The sequence below is a fragment of the Arctopsyche grandis genome, chromosome 13 (assembly GCF_051622035.1).
Source record: "Arctopsyche grandis isolate Sample6627 chromosome 13, ASM5162203v2, whole genome shotgun sequence".
Lineage (NCBI taxonomy): Eukaryota > Metazoa > Arthropoda > Insecta > Trichoptera > Hydropsychidae > Arctopsyche > Arctopsyche grandis.
This window is the reverse complement of record NC_135367.1, coordinates 312859-328808: the sequence shown is the minus strand read 5'-3', so window position 1 is coordinate 328808 and position 15950 is coordinate 312859. Positions and strand designations below refer to the sequence as shown.

General features: G+C 41.3%; 2 protein-coding genes across 3 annotated transcripts; one reads left to right on the top strand and one right to left on the bottom strand.

The window, feature by feature from the left end:
- Positions 1-907: 907 nt before the first annotated feature.
- Positions 908-4121, top strand: LOC143921355 (uncharacterized). The gene is made up of 9 exons (XM_077444606.1): positions 908-1233; positions 1306-1429; positions 1523-1911; positions 2008-2073; positions 2157-2272; positions 2365-2602; positions 2678-2872; positions 3052-3206; positions 3287-4121. Exons 1-9 carry the CDS (start codon positions 1012-1014, stop codon positions 3405-3407), a joined length of 1626 nt encoding a protein of 541 aa, XP_077300732.1. The 5' UTR covers positions 908-1011; the 3' UTR covers positions 3408-4121.
- Positions 3452-15292, bottom strand: Oat (Ornithine aminotransferase precursor). Of its 2 annotated transcripts, none has more exons than XM_077444608.1 (10): positions 15110-15292; positions 7658-7928; positions 6970-7108; positions 5365-5533; positions 5150-5290; positions 4914-5073; positions 4742-4833; positions 4549-4662; positions 4346-4484; positions 3452-4273 (listed from the first exon to the last, which is right to left on the bottom strand). In XM_077444608.1, the coding sequence occupies exons 2-10, from the start codon at positions 7875-7877 to the stop codon at positions 4104-4106; spliced, it is 1344 nt and encodes a 447-aa protein (XP_077300734.1). In that variant the 5' UTR covers positions 7878-7928; positions 15110-15292; the 3' UTR covers positions 3452-4103. The 2 variants fall into 2 exon arrangements, with proteins under 2 accessions (XP_077300734.1, XP_077300733.1); XM_077444607.1 differs by having other exon boundaries at positions 3460-4273; positions 7652-7928; positions 15110-15168.
- Between the last annotated feature and the right edge of the window lie 658 nt (positions 15293-15950).

The following is a 15950-nucleotide window of genomic DNA, read 5'->3' as shown; positions in this document are numbered from 1 at the left end:
AAACACTAATGTTTGTATGTGCCATGCGTGGTTTAGGTGGTCATTGGTTGGGTCCGTCGTAGGTTGGGTGGGAAAAACACGTTCAATTTATTATTTTTTTTTGCGCAAGGGGCACAGCCAGATGGGGCCCCGTTGGGGGCACAGCCCCTATGGGGCCCCTGTCGGGGGCGCCGCTCCTAATAAAATAAATAAATATATTTTTATATATATAATTTTTTTTTTTGATTTATTTTTAAATTTTTTTTATACACCCCGGGCAAAGCCGGGTAATAAAGCTAGTATACATATTGTAGAGATATAGCACGACTTGTAATATCACCTATTTCCCTCATCGAACTTAATCTGTACAAATGACATCATCGTGTCCTCTTCTCGTACACGAAAGTTAGCCGTGGCCGAAATACTTCGTTCAGCTTACCCATAAAGGCGATTCGACTCGCTCCAGATACGCAATCACGAGTACACGGGAAATCCCAAAGAGCTACGCAACTACGCATCAAACATCGAACACAAAGGAAGACCTCGACCCCGTCGGAATCTTCCAGAACGTGATCTCACCAGCCCAGCTACGCGTTGCTCAAGCAACACCTTTATAAACCAGTGCATCGTCCCCAGATGCCAGTGAGCTTCAGGAACTCGACCTAGCTCGTTCCAGTGAATCTTTTACCTACTTTGCTGTACATACAAATACACCTGTATTAATCGAGTAATAAAGATCCTCTTCAAAATTCAACTGAATTTCCATAGGCTGGGAAACGGTCCAAAACCTTCAACCCCCCCTATAATATAAATTCCGAACCAAGCTCACCGATGTATACGACATAAATATACTAAGACCCTTTGTGGAAGGCTTACAAGACGAGTAAACAAATTTGAACAAAAGCAGAGGTGTGAGGGCATGGCATGACATGGCATGGCGGTGAAACGATCTGTTCGGGTGACGTTCGCAAAACAACAACAACAAGCGGCTGTCAGTTGTCAGTTGTCAGTTGTCAGTTTGGGCGATGAGTGATGTCGGAGTCGGTGTCGAAGTCGAAGTGCCGCTGCCGCTGCCGCTGCTGTCTGAAGTACTGCGGAGGAGACGACATCGTCGTGGTGGTCGACGACAACCACGACGCCGTCGCCATCGCCACCCCCTCCCCCTCCCCCTCACCCTCCAACCCCGTCTCGCTGTTTCGCGGCCCCGACGCTCTCCAACTCCAACACATGCTGAGATCGTGCACCGGACTCGAAGTACTACTACTACCACTACCACTACTACTCACCCACCACTACCACTATTCTCACTCGTCTATTCATTTGTAGGTTGAATTCCGACGAGGCTTTCCCGAAGATATCTGCGCCGGCTGCACCGCTCGCCTCAACGACGCTTTTCAATTTCGACAGCAGTGCTTACAGAGTGACGCGAATCTCCGACAAAAATCGACTGGTAATATCGAACGTCGATTATAACAACTATGTACTATCAAAAAAAAAAAACAAAATTATTCTTTTTTCACATCTATCTCATTTCGATTTTCAGATATAAAAACTGAACTGTGCACTTATCCAGACGAATGTGTCGATTCTCCTGACGCTTGTGATGCTTTCGACGCTAAAGATTCTTGCGACGAATATTTGCCGTCGAAAGTCTCGCAGACAGAACCTAAAACGCTCGTCGAAGAAGTCAAGATAAAAAAAGTCAAAAGGCGCGACAAAACCGAAGGAAGTGTAAAGAAAAAAAAAACCCGAGCCGAAAAGCTATCGAAAAAATTGAAGAAATTGAACAAGACTAAACTAAAATTTGAAAAGGAATCGAACAATGAAAACGCCATGGAATTGGAAAACGGAAAGAAAAATATCGAATGCGATGGATTCGATCTCGGAGTTTTCGAATACGATCTTTCCAATCGACCCGAAAAGAGTATAGAGGTTATTTATCGACTGTTGTATTATTAAAATTAAAATATGCGTTTCGAAACGATTGCTAATTTTTTTCAACTTGCTCCATTCTCTTTTAACTCACAGGAACTTTATTACGGCCCAGATTTCAGTACTCTTCCTGTAAAGAAAAAGCGCAACCCGAAACCAAAGGTTTTTCAGAAAAATATATATATATATATTTTCTGTTTTGCGGTACAAACTGATTTCTATATTCTAACTACGAATAATTTCAGGGAAAATACATCTGCGATACGTGCGGTCATTGTGTGAAAGTAAAATATGATTTAGTTCCACACTTTCGTCGTCACACCGGAGAAAAGCCATACAAATGTGAAACATGTGGAAAAACGTTCGAATCCTTCCACATAATCTTATCCGGAGATTGGTTTTTTTTAAGTAAATTTTTTATATTGAACTTAAATATGTATGTACATTTTTTAGTTTTGCCCACGACGGAGCTTATCGTATGCATAAAAAACAACACACGGGTGACAAAAATTTCATGTGCGACGTTTGTGGCAAAGTCCTCAGCACTAAAGACACGCTAATGGCGCACCGACGCCTTCACACCGGAGAGATGCCATTTTCTTGTACGACTTGCGGCCGTTCGTTTCGAGCCCTCACCAACCTGCGCTCCCATCGTAAAATTCACACTGGGGACAAACGTCATCCTTGTCCCGTTGGTCACTTTAAAAATTTACTTCGATACTTTTATGTGTGTGTTCAGTATTTAATTTGTTAATTTTTCGCGTAGGACTGCAATAAACTTTTTTACACCAAGTCAGATATGCGCGATCATGCCAGAAGACATACGGGTGAGCAGCCATTCTCGTGCCCTCTTTGTCCCAAGAAGTTCACCGGAAGGTCTAATATGAAGTTGCATATGAAAATTCACGCTGGACAAAAAGACTTTGAATGTCCCGACTGTCCAAAGACATTCGTTAGTAAGGTTTGTATTGATTTCGATCGAGGATAATACATGTACATACATAAATAGTTTTAAAATGATAAAACAGATTATTAACATCAATAGGAATAATGTTTCCTAATTCTGTTTCTTTGTTTCTCTTTAATTATCAAATTGTTATTTATGTATTTTACTATAATATATAAATGTAAAACATTTAGGATTCATTAAGACGTCACAGTCGTACGCATAGTGGTGAACGTGCTTTCGAATGCATAGAATGTGGTAGAAAATTCGCCCATAGATCTTCACTCGTCGCCCATCGCGCCATTCATTCGAAAACTAAGGATTATGTTTGTGATATATGTAATCAAAGGTAATGCAAATTAAAATTCGTGTATGTACATATGTAACTTTACCTTTGATTACTACATATAATATTGCTCTTTTTTTCAGATTTGGGTATCCATCTGGTTTATATGTGCATCGTAAAAAAAAACACAACATACAAAAGAGTCGCCAACTCGCTCCTTTACCATCACAGCCGGAACCCATACTGTACCAAGTTACTGCTTAACTTTTTACGATTATCGATTTGTAACCAAATAAAACTAAATGAATCCACATTGATATTATTGTGAAGATTTTATATGAACGCATTTATCAAATACTTTGTGATACATTTAACTTTGACTTACTATGTACATACATACATACATACATATGTATGTAGTCTTAAATTAAAAGTTCCTTACTACTTAGTGCTCTTTACGTCTGCTCAACTTTTTATACAAATGTATTTTACTTTGTGCCATTAAATTATTTTACTATAATTATTTGATAACATTGAGGTGTGAAGTTATACATACATATATGTATGTGAATACTTGTATCTGTAATAGATAGGGCCAGTGTCACTAAATTTTGTGTACGTGAAAATTGTGTATTTTCTGGGAAATTCCGATAGAACTCACTTCAATCGGTAGAATTTTAATGACTTTTTAAGTGGCTCTTGGCAGGGTACATTAAGTAATTTTATATAATAAATCCTGTAATTAAAATATTTTTCTGCTACATATTTTGTATACATATTTATTGAAATAAAACTATTGAATACACAGGCTCATGTTTATTCATCAAACATTATATATTGCGTTAATATGTGATTTTTTAGAACTACATATTTATGTATTTAATCCACTCGATACAGAAATTGGAAAACACGTGTGTGTGTGTGTGTGTGTGTGTTTTTATAGACTTAAATACATTGATTTTATTTTTTGACAAAGGTCTCGAGTGTTTCTCTTATGATTTTACAACTTTCCAATATTTGTGGCTCAGTGATGCAAAGTGGCGGTGCTAATCTAATGATGTCTCCATGCGTCGGCTTGGCCAAGAGTCCCCGCTCCTTTAACGCTAGACAAACTTGCCACGCGTCAATTCCTAAAAGATTATTGAAATAAAACATAAATATGTACATACGTATGAATTTATGTGTTGAACACTTATTTTTACCTGGATTTATTACAATTGCATTGAGTAGACCCTTTCCTCTAACTTTGACTATTAAACTGGAAGGAACTTTTTGCAACTCGCTTCTCATTATTGCCCCCAATTTTTCTGCATTATCAGCCAAGTTTTCGTCAACAAGAACCTGGTTAAATAATCAAATTGAAGTGTGTGTTTATAATTGCATTAATTATTGTCGTGGTTGTAACCTGCAAAGCTGCCATTGCTACGGCGCATCCAAGAGGATTCCCACCATATGTTGAACCATGTTCACCTGGCTTTATACATAACATTATTTCATCACTTGCTAAAACAGCAGATACCTATCAAAAAGCATATACAATGTCATACATATGTATTTGTAAGGAAATACGATGAGTAATAAAAATAAATTAAAAATACCGGCAACACTCCACCACTCAATGCTTTTCCAAGAATCAAAATATCAGGCCGAACTCCTTCATGATCAACAGCTAATAATTTTCCTGTTCTTGCTATATTCATCATAAAATAAAAATACATTAAATAATAATTTTTTTTGTTATTATTATAAATTGTAAGTATACTAAAATACCTAATCCAGTTTGTACTTCGTCGGCTATCCATAAAACGTTATTCTTTGTGCAAATTTCTCTCACTCGTTTCAGATAGCCATCATCAGGTACGACAACTCCAGCTTCTCCCTGAATCGGCTCCACCATGAATGCGCATACGTTTGGATCTTTAACAGCTTCCTATGAATTGATTTTAATTAATTGATTAATTCACCTGACTTAATATTTCTTTATCGATAATTTTATTATTTGTCACCTCCAGTGCTTCAGTGTTGTTGTACGGCACATTTTGAAAGCCAGGCATGAATGGACCAAAATCTTTGTAACTAGATGGGTCGTTTGATGAAGAAATGGCTGATAATGTTCTTCCCCAGAAATTTCCGTCGGCAAATATAATCTATGAACCAAAACAATTTATATAATATGTCAATTTTTAATTCAATAGGTCCAAATAACACGACAAAAAAATACCTTAGCTTGATTTTCTGGAATTTTCTTGACCATGTATCCCCATTTTCTGGCGAGTTTGCAAGCAGTCTCTCCACCTTCAACTCCAGTGTTCATCGGAAGCAATTTGTCAAAGCCGAACAGCTTAGTTGCATATTCTTCATATTGTCCCAAAATATTGGAATAAAAAGCCCTGAAATCGCCGAGTAATAATTAATCACGTATCAATTTTAATAGCGCTTATGCGCTAATTATATATGTATAATAATACACACATATGTATGTAGATAGCAAATTGACTAGATTAATTACAGTATTTATTTATGTACTTTGCTAAGTTTTATTTAAGCTACATGCCCTATATTTTATATACTTGACACGAATATTGTACGCATATATGTATGTAATCAGGCAAACATGTTCGAAATTGAAATTTTCCGAAATGTGCTAAATTTTGCAGATTATAATATAAAACAAATTTTGTTTACCAGCAATTTGGTTTTGAATGATTGGTAATGGAATATTCTTGATAGTACATATACATATTATTAGGTAAACGGACTACTAGTCATATGTGAACCAGTCACAGGACAACCGGTCGCTCTAGATCACCCGTCACACTAAAACTGGTCACACCCAAAAATTCGACCAATTTTTAATTTTTGGGTGACCAGTTTTTTTGTGACCAATTTTTTTTGTGACCGATCTTGAGCGACCGGTTGTCCTGTAACCGGTTCACATTTGACTAGTAATCATCGAACCATATTATTAATACATGCATTAAGCACGCGTTCTATTCTCAAGAGTTGGTCGAAATGAAACAACATCACTCTCCATAATTGTTAGATAATTCTTTAAATTAAGAATACGCAACATTTGGTAATAAAACCTTGGAGATGTTTTATAGTGCATTTGAGCACTATAAATTAGGGCGGTTTCAGACTAGCGTTTTATACTCGCGTATAATCTCGTTTTTTGAAGTGCATGTAGGCGCGTATAGACGCGTCGTTTTCCATACGCGCAACTCGTACGAGCGTAGACGCGCTTATATGCTCGTATTATCCATGTTGATACTAAATCACCACTACCGGTTCGAACGAAAACGCCGGAATAAGCGCGTGTACGCGCGTCCGGTTTTTTGAAGCGCGAAAAGTAGCGCGCGTGTAAGCGCGTATGCCGAAACGACGGTATACGCGCAGAAAAATACGCCAGTCTGAAACCGCCCTTACAATATTTCTGTGTGCGGATTATGAGGGGGATGGAAACATATAATAAATGTACATACACATGTGCGAGAACACTTTCAACATTGCTTGCATATATATTTGCAAGTTTAATGTTGTAAGGTCTTAAATGGGGGGGATCTTAAATGTTCACTTTCTTACTATTAAATTTATCACCCCTAAATTTTATTTTTCTATAAAAATTTATAATCATCATAGATTCATTTATAAATTGGATTGAATGAATAAGAAAACCATCGAACATCAAGTTGAAAGGGATATTTAAATATCATTTTAATAATTCGTGAATTGGTTGAAAATTTGGTTTTTGCAATTAGAGTAGGTAGGTATGTACATACATATGTACATTGTATGTACAATGCAATATATATGTTATAATGCAAACCTGGAAGTCAAAGTCAACTTTTCAGCTTGTTCTCTTAGCGCCGCGAGGATTTTCGGATGACAGTGACCTTGATTTACTGCTGAATAGGCACTCAGAAAGTCGTAGTACTGCTTGCCTTCTACATCCCACATGTGGACACCTGAAAATATGGTTTTGTCATCAAATTTTGGTTATTCGATTTATGTATGATCAATCAAGATTAATGCTTATAATTTAAGATAAATTAAAATGCATCAGATATACATAATTATTGGAAATCAAAATACATATTGTGCATCTGTTGCTTGGTGGAATTCGTTTATACATACATACATATATCGCACTTTCCAAGTGGTCGGTTCACGCGTACAGAAACAAACACACACACACACACACAATCTCTGAAAATCTTTTTAATTATAGAACAACGTATAGTCGAATCTGACGTTAGCGGTCATTGACGCTTGAAATTCGCATGTAATAACTAGAGCCCGGAATCTGAAGGGGCTGTTTATTGTTCAAAGATTGTAAATGCATTGTTAAAGGTTTGCCGAACCTTTTTTACATAGGATTTACAACAATGGAACAATAGGCGGCACGTTTCCGGCCCCTTCAGATTCCGACCTCTAGTAATAACATTACATATGTATATACGAGTATAAGTTGTATTGTAATTGTACAGGGATAAGCGGAAAATTTAAACCTTTACCTTTAGCTCTGCAAATGGCAACCGGAAGTGGATGATAGTTATGCGCGCCATATTTATCCTCCCGCTCGAACACTTGATGGGAGCTGAGAGATTTCGCGTCAGCCATCTTGTCTGGTTGATGTCGACCAATGTCGGCAAATTCGCCACTCATTTTTTTTATATACTTGGCCGGGTGAGATTGACTCTCGCCATTTTTTTTATCGTTTACACTCTCAGGCATCCTGTTATCGGACACTTAACAATATCTTATCTTTTGTATTCTGAATTGGATCTATAATATGTTTAATATACAACAATCAAAATCAATTGAGTGCACTTGACATGATACAATGCTAACTATTATATATTTTTGTATGTATGTTTAATACATAAGTAGGTACAAATAATACATTGTATTATAAGGTGACCATTTTTTCAAATTGAAAACCTATTCTATTCTATTATTAAAAACTAAAATAAAGAATAATTTTTTTTAATGCTCTTATAAAATTCTACACAGAACTGGTTAAAATTATTCTTATCGATTAGCAAACATTTCAAAGTTTTTACATCCAATATTGCGTTTTATCACTGGACCACATATTGTTCATTGAAGAAAAAAGTTATTCGGCAGATACAGGTGTTCCTGGTAAACAAAAACAATATTTGCAAAATATTTTTGTAGGAGACGTCATTTTCGCAGAAGGCTTTGTATATTTAAATTAATTTATTAGATAAAAAAAGCATACTGGTTTTATTTCACGACTTACCAGGATAGATAATCAAAAAACCAGTACTGTACTGTTAAAAACAGTACTAATGGTCACCTTATTATATTATACATATATGAAATGATGATATTGACATTGAAACTCTTTAAATGGGCGCTAATAATACATTCATATGCATATCATGACATTCAAATCTAAATGTAAAAAAAATATGTATGTACATATCAATACATACACACATGTTTATATCATTTGATTAATTATAATCCTGTTGAAGTATAAAACATATGTACGTACATACATACAAATATTATATGTATGAAGGTTCTTTTCGATAGTTTTATGCATTATATTGTTTATTCATGTACACCAGCGGTTCCAAACTTGTGGTACGTGCACCACTTGGTGGTACGTGAAAAAAAAAACAGGAATGGCGGACATACAAGAATGAATAATTTACAATCATAAATAGAAATAATTTTTATATAATTAATAAAAAATTATCTTAATTAACCATAGTTGAAGTCAATATGTACAGTCGATCATCGAAAATCCGGCAATTAATACCGTTTTATAAAAGACAATCTAATCTATAATTTGGAAAGAGACTTTGTATGTATGTAAATATGTAAATATCCTTGGTCGTCGTCGTCTTCGTCGTCCGTAGATCGGTGACGTCATCGAACACGTGATTCGATTTTTTTTTTTCGATCCATGGGCGCCGATTTGTTTTTTTCGTTTCAATGGATTCACCCCCGCGGGGGCGCAAGGCGAGTAGCTTCATGGGGCCCCGCCAGGGGCGCCACAAGGGGCGCAGCCCCGAAGGGGGCCCGGGGGGCGCAGCCCCGTGGGGCCCCAGCCTCATGGGGCGCAGCCCCATGGGGCTCAAAAGGGGGCGCCACAAGGGGCGCAGCCCCGTGGGGCCCCGAAGGGGGCCCGGGAGGCCCAGCCTCATGGGGCGCAGCCCCATGGGGCTCAAAAGGGGGCGCCACAAGGGGCACAGCCCCGTGGGGCCCCAGCCTCATGGGGCGCAGCCCCATGGGGCTCAAAAGGGGGCGCCAACAGGGGCACAGCCCCGTGGGGCCCCGAAGGGGGCCCGGGGGGCCGAGCCTCATGGGGCGCAGCCCCATGGGGCTCAAAAGGGGGCGCCACAAGGGGCGCAGCCCCGTGGGGCCCCGAAGGGGGCCCGGGGGGCCCAGCCTCATGGGGCGCAGCCCCATGAGGCTCAAAAGGGGGCGCCACAAGGGGCGCAGCCCCGTGGGGCCCCGAAGGGGGCCCGGGGGGCCCAGCCTCATGGGGCGCAGCCCCATGGGGCTCAAAAGGGGGCGCCACAAGGGGCGCAGCCCCGTGGGGCCCCGAAGGGGGCGCGGGGGGCCCAGCCTCATGGGGCGCAGCCCCATGGGGCTCAAAAGGGGGCGCCACAAGGGGCGCAGCCCCGTGGGGCCCCGAAGGGGGCCCGGGGGGCCCAGCCTCATGGGGCGCAGCCCCATGAGGCTCAAAAGGGGGCGCCACAAGGGGCGCAGCCCCGTGGGGCCCCGAAGGGGGCCCAGGGGGCCCAGCCTCATGGGGCGCAGCCCCATGGGGCTCAAAAGGGGGCGCCACAAGGGGCGCAGCCCCGTGGGGCCCCGAAGGGGGCCCGGGGGGCCCAGCCTCATGGGGCGCAGCCCCATGGGGCTCAAAAGGGGGCGCCACAAGGGGCGCAGCCCCGTGGGGCCCCGAAGGGGGCCCGGGGGGCCCAGCCTCATGGGGCGCAGCCCCATGGGGCTCAAAAGGGGGCGCCACAAGGGGCGCAGCCCCGTGGGGCCCCGAAGGGGGCCCGGGGGGCCCAGCCTCATGGGGCGCAAGCCCTAATAGGCATTAACTAAGGGGGGCGAAGCCCTAGACGGCAATTAATCATGGGGGCGCGGAGGGGCGAAGCCCTAAAAGGCAACTGATCATGGGGGCGAAGCCTTAGACGGCATTTAATCATGGGGGTGCGGAGGGGCGAAGCCCTAAAAGGCATTAACTAAGGGGGGCGAAGCCCTAGACGGCAAGTAATCATGGGGGCGCGGAGGGGCGAAGCCCTAAAAGGCAACTGATCATGGGGGCGAAGCCCTAAACGGCAATTGCTCATGGGGCGTGGAGGGGCGAAGCCCTAGAAGGCAAAGGCTCAGGGGGGCGCCGAGGGCGAAGCCCTAGAAGGCAAAAAAAAATTTTGATTTTTTTTTTTGATTTTTTAAAATTTTTTTTTTTAATTTTTTTTTAATTTTTTTTTAATTTTTTTTTTATTTTTTTTTTATTTTTATTTTTTTGATTTTTTTTTATTTTTTTTTTATTTTTTTTTTAATTTTAAAATTTTTTTTTAATTTTTTTTTTTTTTTAATTAAATTAGCTTAGTCATGTTTAAGCGGTTTATATTATAAACACTGAGCGAAGCCGGGTAATACAGCTAGTCTAATCTATAATTTGGAAAGAGACTTTGTATGTATGTAAATATGTAAATATCCTTGGTCGTCGTCGTCTTCGTCGTCCGTAGATCGGTGACGTCATCGAACACGTGATTCGATTTTTTTTTTTCGATCCATGGGCGCCGATTTGTTTTTTTCGTTTCAATGGATTCACCCCCGCGGGGGCGCAAGGCGAGTAGCTTCATGGGGCCCCGCCAGGGGCGCCACAAGGGGCGCAGCCCCGTGGGGCTCAAAAGGGGGCGCCACAAGGGGCGCAGCCCCGTTGGGCCCCGAAGGGGGCCCGGGGGGCCCAGCCTCATGGGGCGCAGCCCCATGGGGCTCAAAAGGGGGCGCCACAAGGGGCGCAGCCCCGTTGGGCCCCGAAGGGGGCCCGGGGGGCCCAGCCTCATGGGGCGCAGCCCCATGGGGCTCAAAAGGGGGCGCCACAAGGGGCGCAGCCCCGTGGGGCCCCGAAGGGGGCCCGGGGGGCCCTGCCACAAGGGGCGCAGCCCCATGGGGCTCAAAAGGGGGCGCAGCCCCATGGGGCTCAAAAGGGGGCGCCACAAGGGGCGCAGCCCCGTGGGGCCCCGAAGGGGGCCCGGGGGGCCCTGCCTCATGGGGCGCAGCCCCATGGGGCTCAAAAGAGGGCGCCACAAGGGGCGCAGCCCCGTGGGGCCCCGAAGGGGTCCCGGGGGGCCCAGCCTCATGGGGCGCAAGCCCTAATAGGCATTAACTAAGGGGGGCGAAGCCCTAGACGGCAATTAATCATGGGGGCGTGGAGGGGCGAAGCCCTAAAAGGCAACTGATCATGGGGGCGAAGCCTTAGACGGCATTTAATCATGGGGGCGCGGAGGGGCGAAGCCCTAAAAGGCATTAACTAAGGGGGGCGAAGCCCTAAACGGCAATTAATCTTGGGGGCGCGGGGGGCGAAGCCCTAAAAGGCATTAACTAAGGGGGGCGAAGCCTTGGACGGCATTTAATCATGGGGGCGCGGAGGGGCGAAGCCCTAAAAGGCATTAACTAAGGGGGGCGAAGCCCTAAACGGCAATTAATCTTGGGGGCGCGGGGGGCGAAGCCCTAAAAGGCATTAACTAAGGGGGGCGAAGCCCTAGACGGCATTTAATCATGGGGGCGCGGAGGGGCGAAGCCCTAAAAGGCAACTGATCATGGGGGCGAAGCCCTAAACGGCAATTGCTCATGGGGCGTGGAGGGGCGAAGCCCTAGAAGGCAAAGGCTCAGGGGGGCGCCGAGGGCGAAGCCCTAGAAGGCAAAAAAAAATTTTGTTTTTTTTTTTTTGATTTTTTTAAATTTTTTTTTTGATTTTTTTTTTATTTATTTTTTGATTTTTTTTTATTTTTTTTTTTATTTTTTTTTTATTTTTTTTTTAAATTTTTAAATTTTTTTTTAATTTTTTTTTTTTTTAATTAAATTAGCTTAGTCATGTTTAAGCGGTTTATATTATAAACACTGAGCGAAGCCGGGTAATACAGCTAGTCTAATATATAATTTGGAAAGAGACTTAATATGCATGTATCCTTCGTTCGTCGTCCGTAGATCGGTGACGTCATCGAACACGTGATTCGGTTTATTTTTTTTTCGATTCATAGGCGCCGATTTGTTTTTTTTCGATTCAATGGATTCAGCCCCGTGGGGGCGCAAGGGGTGTAGCTTCATGGGGCCCCACCAGGGGCGCCAGAAGGGGCGCAGCCCCGTGGGGCTCCGAAGGGGCCGCAGCCTTATGGGCCGCAGCCTTATGGGCCGCAGCCTTATGGGCCGCAGCCTTATGGGCCGCAGCCTTATGGGCCGCAGCCTTATGGGCCGCAGCCTTATGGGCCGCAGCCTTATGGGGCGCAGCCTAATGGGGCGCCGCCTTATGGAGCTCAGCCGCAAGGGGCCCCGAAGGGGGCGCAGGAGTGCGCAGCCTCATGGGGCCCCAAAGGGGGCGCAGTTTTATGGGGCGCAGCCGCATGGGGCCCCGAAGGGAGCACAGGGGGGCGCAGCTTCATGGGGCCCCGAAGGGGGCGCAGTCTTATGGGGCTCAGATTTATGGGGCGAAGCCCTAGATGGCATTTAATCATGGGGGCGCGGAGGGGCGAAGCCCTAAAAGGCATTAACTAAGCGGGGCGAAGCCCTAGACGGCATTTAATCATGGGGGCGAAGCCCTAAAAGGCATAAACTAAGAGGGGCGAAGCCCTAGACGGCATTTAATCATGGGGGCGCGGGGGGGCGAAGCCCTAAAAGGCAACTGATCATGGGGGCGAAGCCCTAGATGGCAACTGATCATGGGGGCGTGGAGGGGTGAAGCCCTAGAAGGCAAAGGCTCAGGGGGGCGCCGAGGGCGAAGCCCTAGAAGGCAAAAAAAAATTGATTTTTTTTTTAAATTTTTAAATTTTTTTTTTTTTTTTTAATAAAATGTTTACTATTAGACTAGTCATGTTTAAGTGGTTTATATTATAAATACTGAGCGAAGTCGGGTAATACAGCTAGTATATAAATAGATTGAATGCAACTCGATACTAAAGAGAGTATCTCGCACCATTTAAACCGAATTTTAAAAATCGTGCCTCGAAACAAGCACAAAAATCTCATTAAATTTATTTTGTAAGGACTTAAGAAAAGAAAATATATTATATATGTATGTACATTGTAATTTTGTGTTTTTATTAAAACCATTTATTAATAAAAGAACTATGACGAAATAGTAGATAAATATGTATGTAAATTGTGATTCCGCAAATAACTTTTTTAATTTTATTGGTTTATTATTTTTCTAACAAAACAGATCCATTGCGTTTTTACATTCCTTACCATGCAAATATTATATAATTACACTTACAATAAGAAATTTTATGAAATACAATTATTTTTATATGGTGGTACAATTTAGCGTAATGTACTAGCAAGCGGTAGAACATTACGATACCAATAAAAAAAAGGTTGGGAACCGCTTATGTACACAATACATAGATATAAATAATCAAATAATATATATTTTTTTAATAATATGTTTTTTTATCATTATTATTATTAGGCAAGTAGCAAATGTACCCCGTATCTATGTATGTATGTATGTATTATATGCATGTATGTACATACCTATTGGTGGACACTAATTGCAGTAGAATAAACAGAAAATTTCTATGATGACGAGTCGATTTTTTTTTTCGATTCAAATAAATTTAATAAAAAATCAAATGAATGTTTACTATTAGATTCGCCATGTTTACGCTGTTTATATTACAAATACTGAGCGAAGCCGGGTAAAAAAACTAGTGTACAATAAAATGTGCACTGGAAAGTTTTTGTTAACCCAAAGAAAATCCGAACTTGAATACTAAAGATTCATACAATGATACTGACCCAACATGTGATTCTACATATTTAGTTCTCGGTATCTTAGGTGACTTTTTTAATATTACATATAATATACGCACATATAAGTTATACATAATAATTTACACTGTCATTTCAAATGATTCACCTTTCAATTTTATCGTACCAATTGACAAAAAACCCTAGCCCTAGGGATGAATCTTTTTTATTCTCGTCAGTGGGGAGCAACGCAAGAAAATAAATTTGAATACGTTTTAATATTAAATTTAAAATTACAATTCTTGAAATTGTTTTTTGCAAGACGTCATCGCGTCATTAGTTACGTCAGTACATTTGACTGTGGTAAACATAGAAGACAGCTTCAGAATATTGTTTATTACTGAAAATCAAAATAGCTCACGCGAAGGTCGGACAAAATTGTCAATGTTTGGTGTTTTCAATACGGGTCTACGTGACGAGCCGGAATGTTAACTTACCGAAAACGCAAATATCGGAATGCAAAGATCGAAAATCGAAAGATCAAAAAAAGGGTGCATGGTAAACGGTACATACTCACTTAATTTGCGCGAGCAGGATACAACAGGAACAAGAGGAACAGGCTTTTCCTCCCATATTCTGCGCGCGCACATTAATACGGGAGGAAAAGCTTGTTCCTCTTGTTCCTGTTGTATCCTGCTCGCGCAAATTAAGTGAGTATGTACCGTTTACCATGCACCCTTTTTTTTGATCTTTCGATTTTCGATCTTTGCCTTCCGATATTTGCGTTTTCGGTAATTTAACATTCCGGCTCGTCACGGAGACCGGTTCCATACATACATATGTACATACATCTTATATATTATCTACATGATTAAATGTACTCGATATAAACTGAAAGCTTGTACATAATTTAACTAAAAATGAAAAAATATATGTACCTACATAAATATGTACATACACACTTGTATGACGCAATGTTTTAAATTGATAATAAAAAAACTTACCCTTTATTAGTAATCTGAGGTAAGTACGCTGAAGTAAGTACACAGAACTTTAGCAAATGATTTTTGTGAATTGCATGGACCGTCTTTATATAGTCGTAAGTTTGTCTGTCAACATCAGGTCTTACCAATCATTTAGTACTTTATCGGGAAATATGAGCAAATAGTATCGTGTAGTAGGTATAGCTGGTATCGATAAAGTTTTTGATAAAATCAAAATAATTAATGGCATATGGCTATGATTCAAACAATTAGACTAAGAGAATTAAGAAACAATTAATAGTTCATAATATGATAGTACCTATATGTAATATTATGCTAAAAAAAATGGAGTGGGTAATTACAGGGTCCATCACGATAATCTTGTTGGAGGGCAAGGGGTGGCGGGGGGAAGGGTTGGAGTAAAAAAAAAACTTATAAGCTACGGCGTGAATGTACATATGTATGTAAATACAAAAATTAATTAAATACATCCAATTGAAAACGCCTGAGTAGCGAATAGCAACAGTTGATATGAGATGAGTATGTACGTCAAATCTTGGACCTCCTGCGATGCAATTTATGTGCGGTTGAAATTTTATTTATCCTACGAATATTGAAGTACGCGCGAATATTAAATCACGTAGTTTATGTTTATCGCGTAGTTAATGCGATAAAAAATAATGCGAAGTTTATATAATAACAATAAATAATTTGTGAAGCAACCAATTCAATAACAATAAGCTATATCACCTTGCTTTAGATTACAATCATATACATACATACATACATAAATATCTAATTGCATTACATATGTATGTACGTATGTATGGATAAGTATTATATGTAAAAAATGTAAATATAC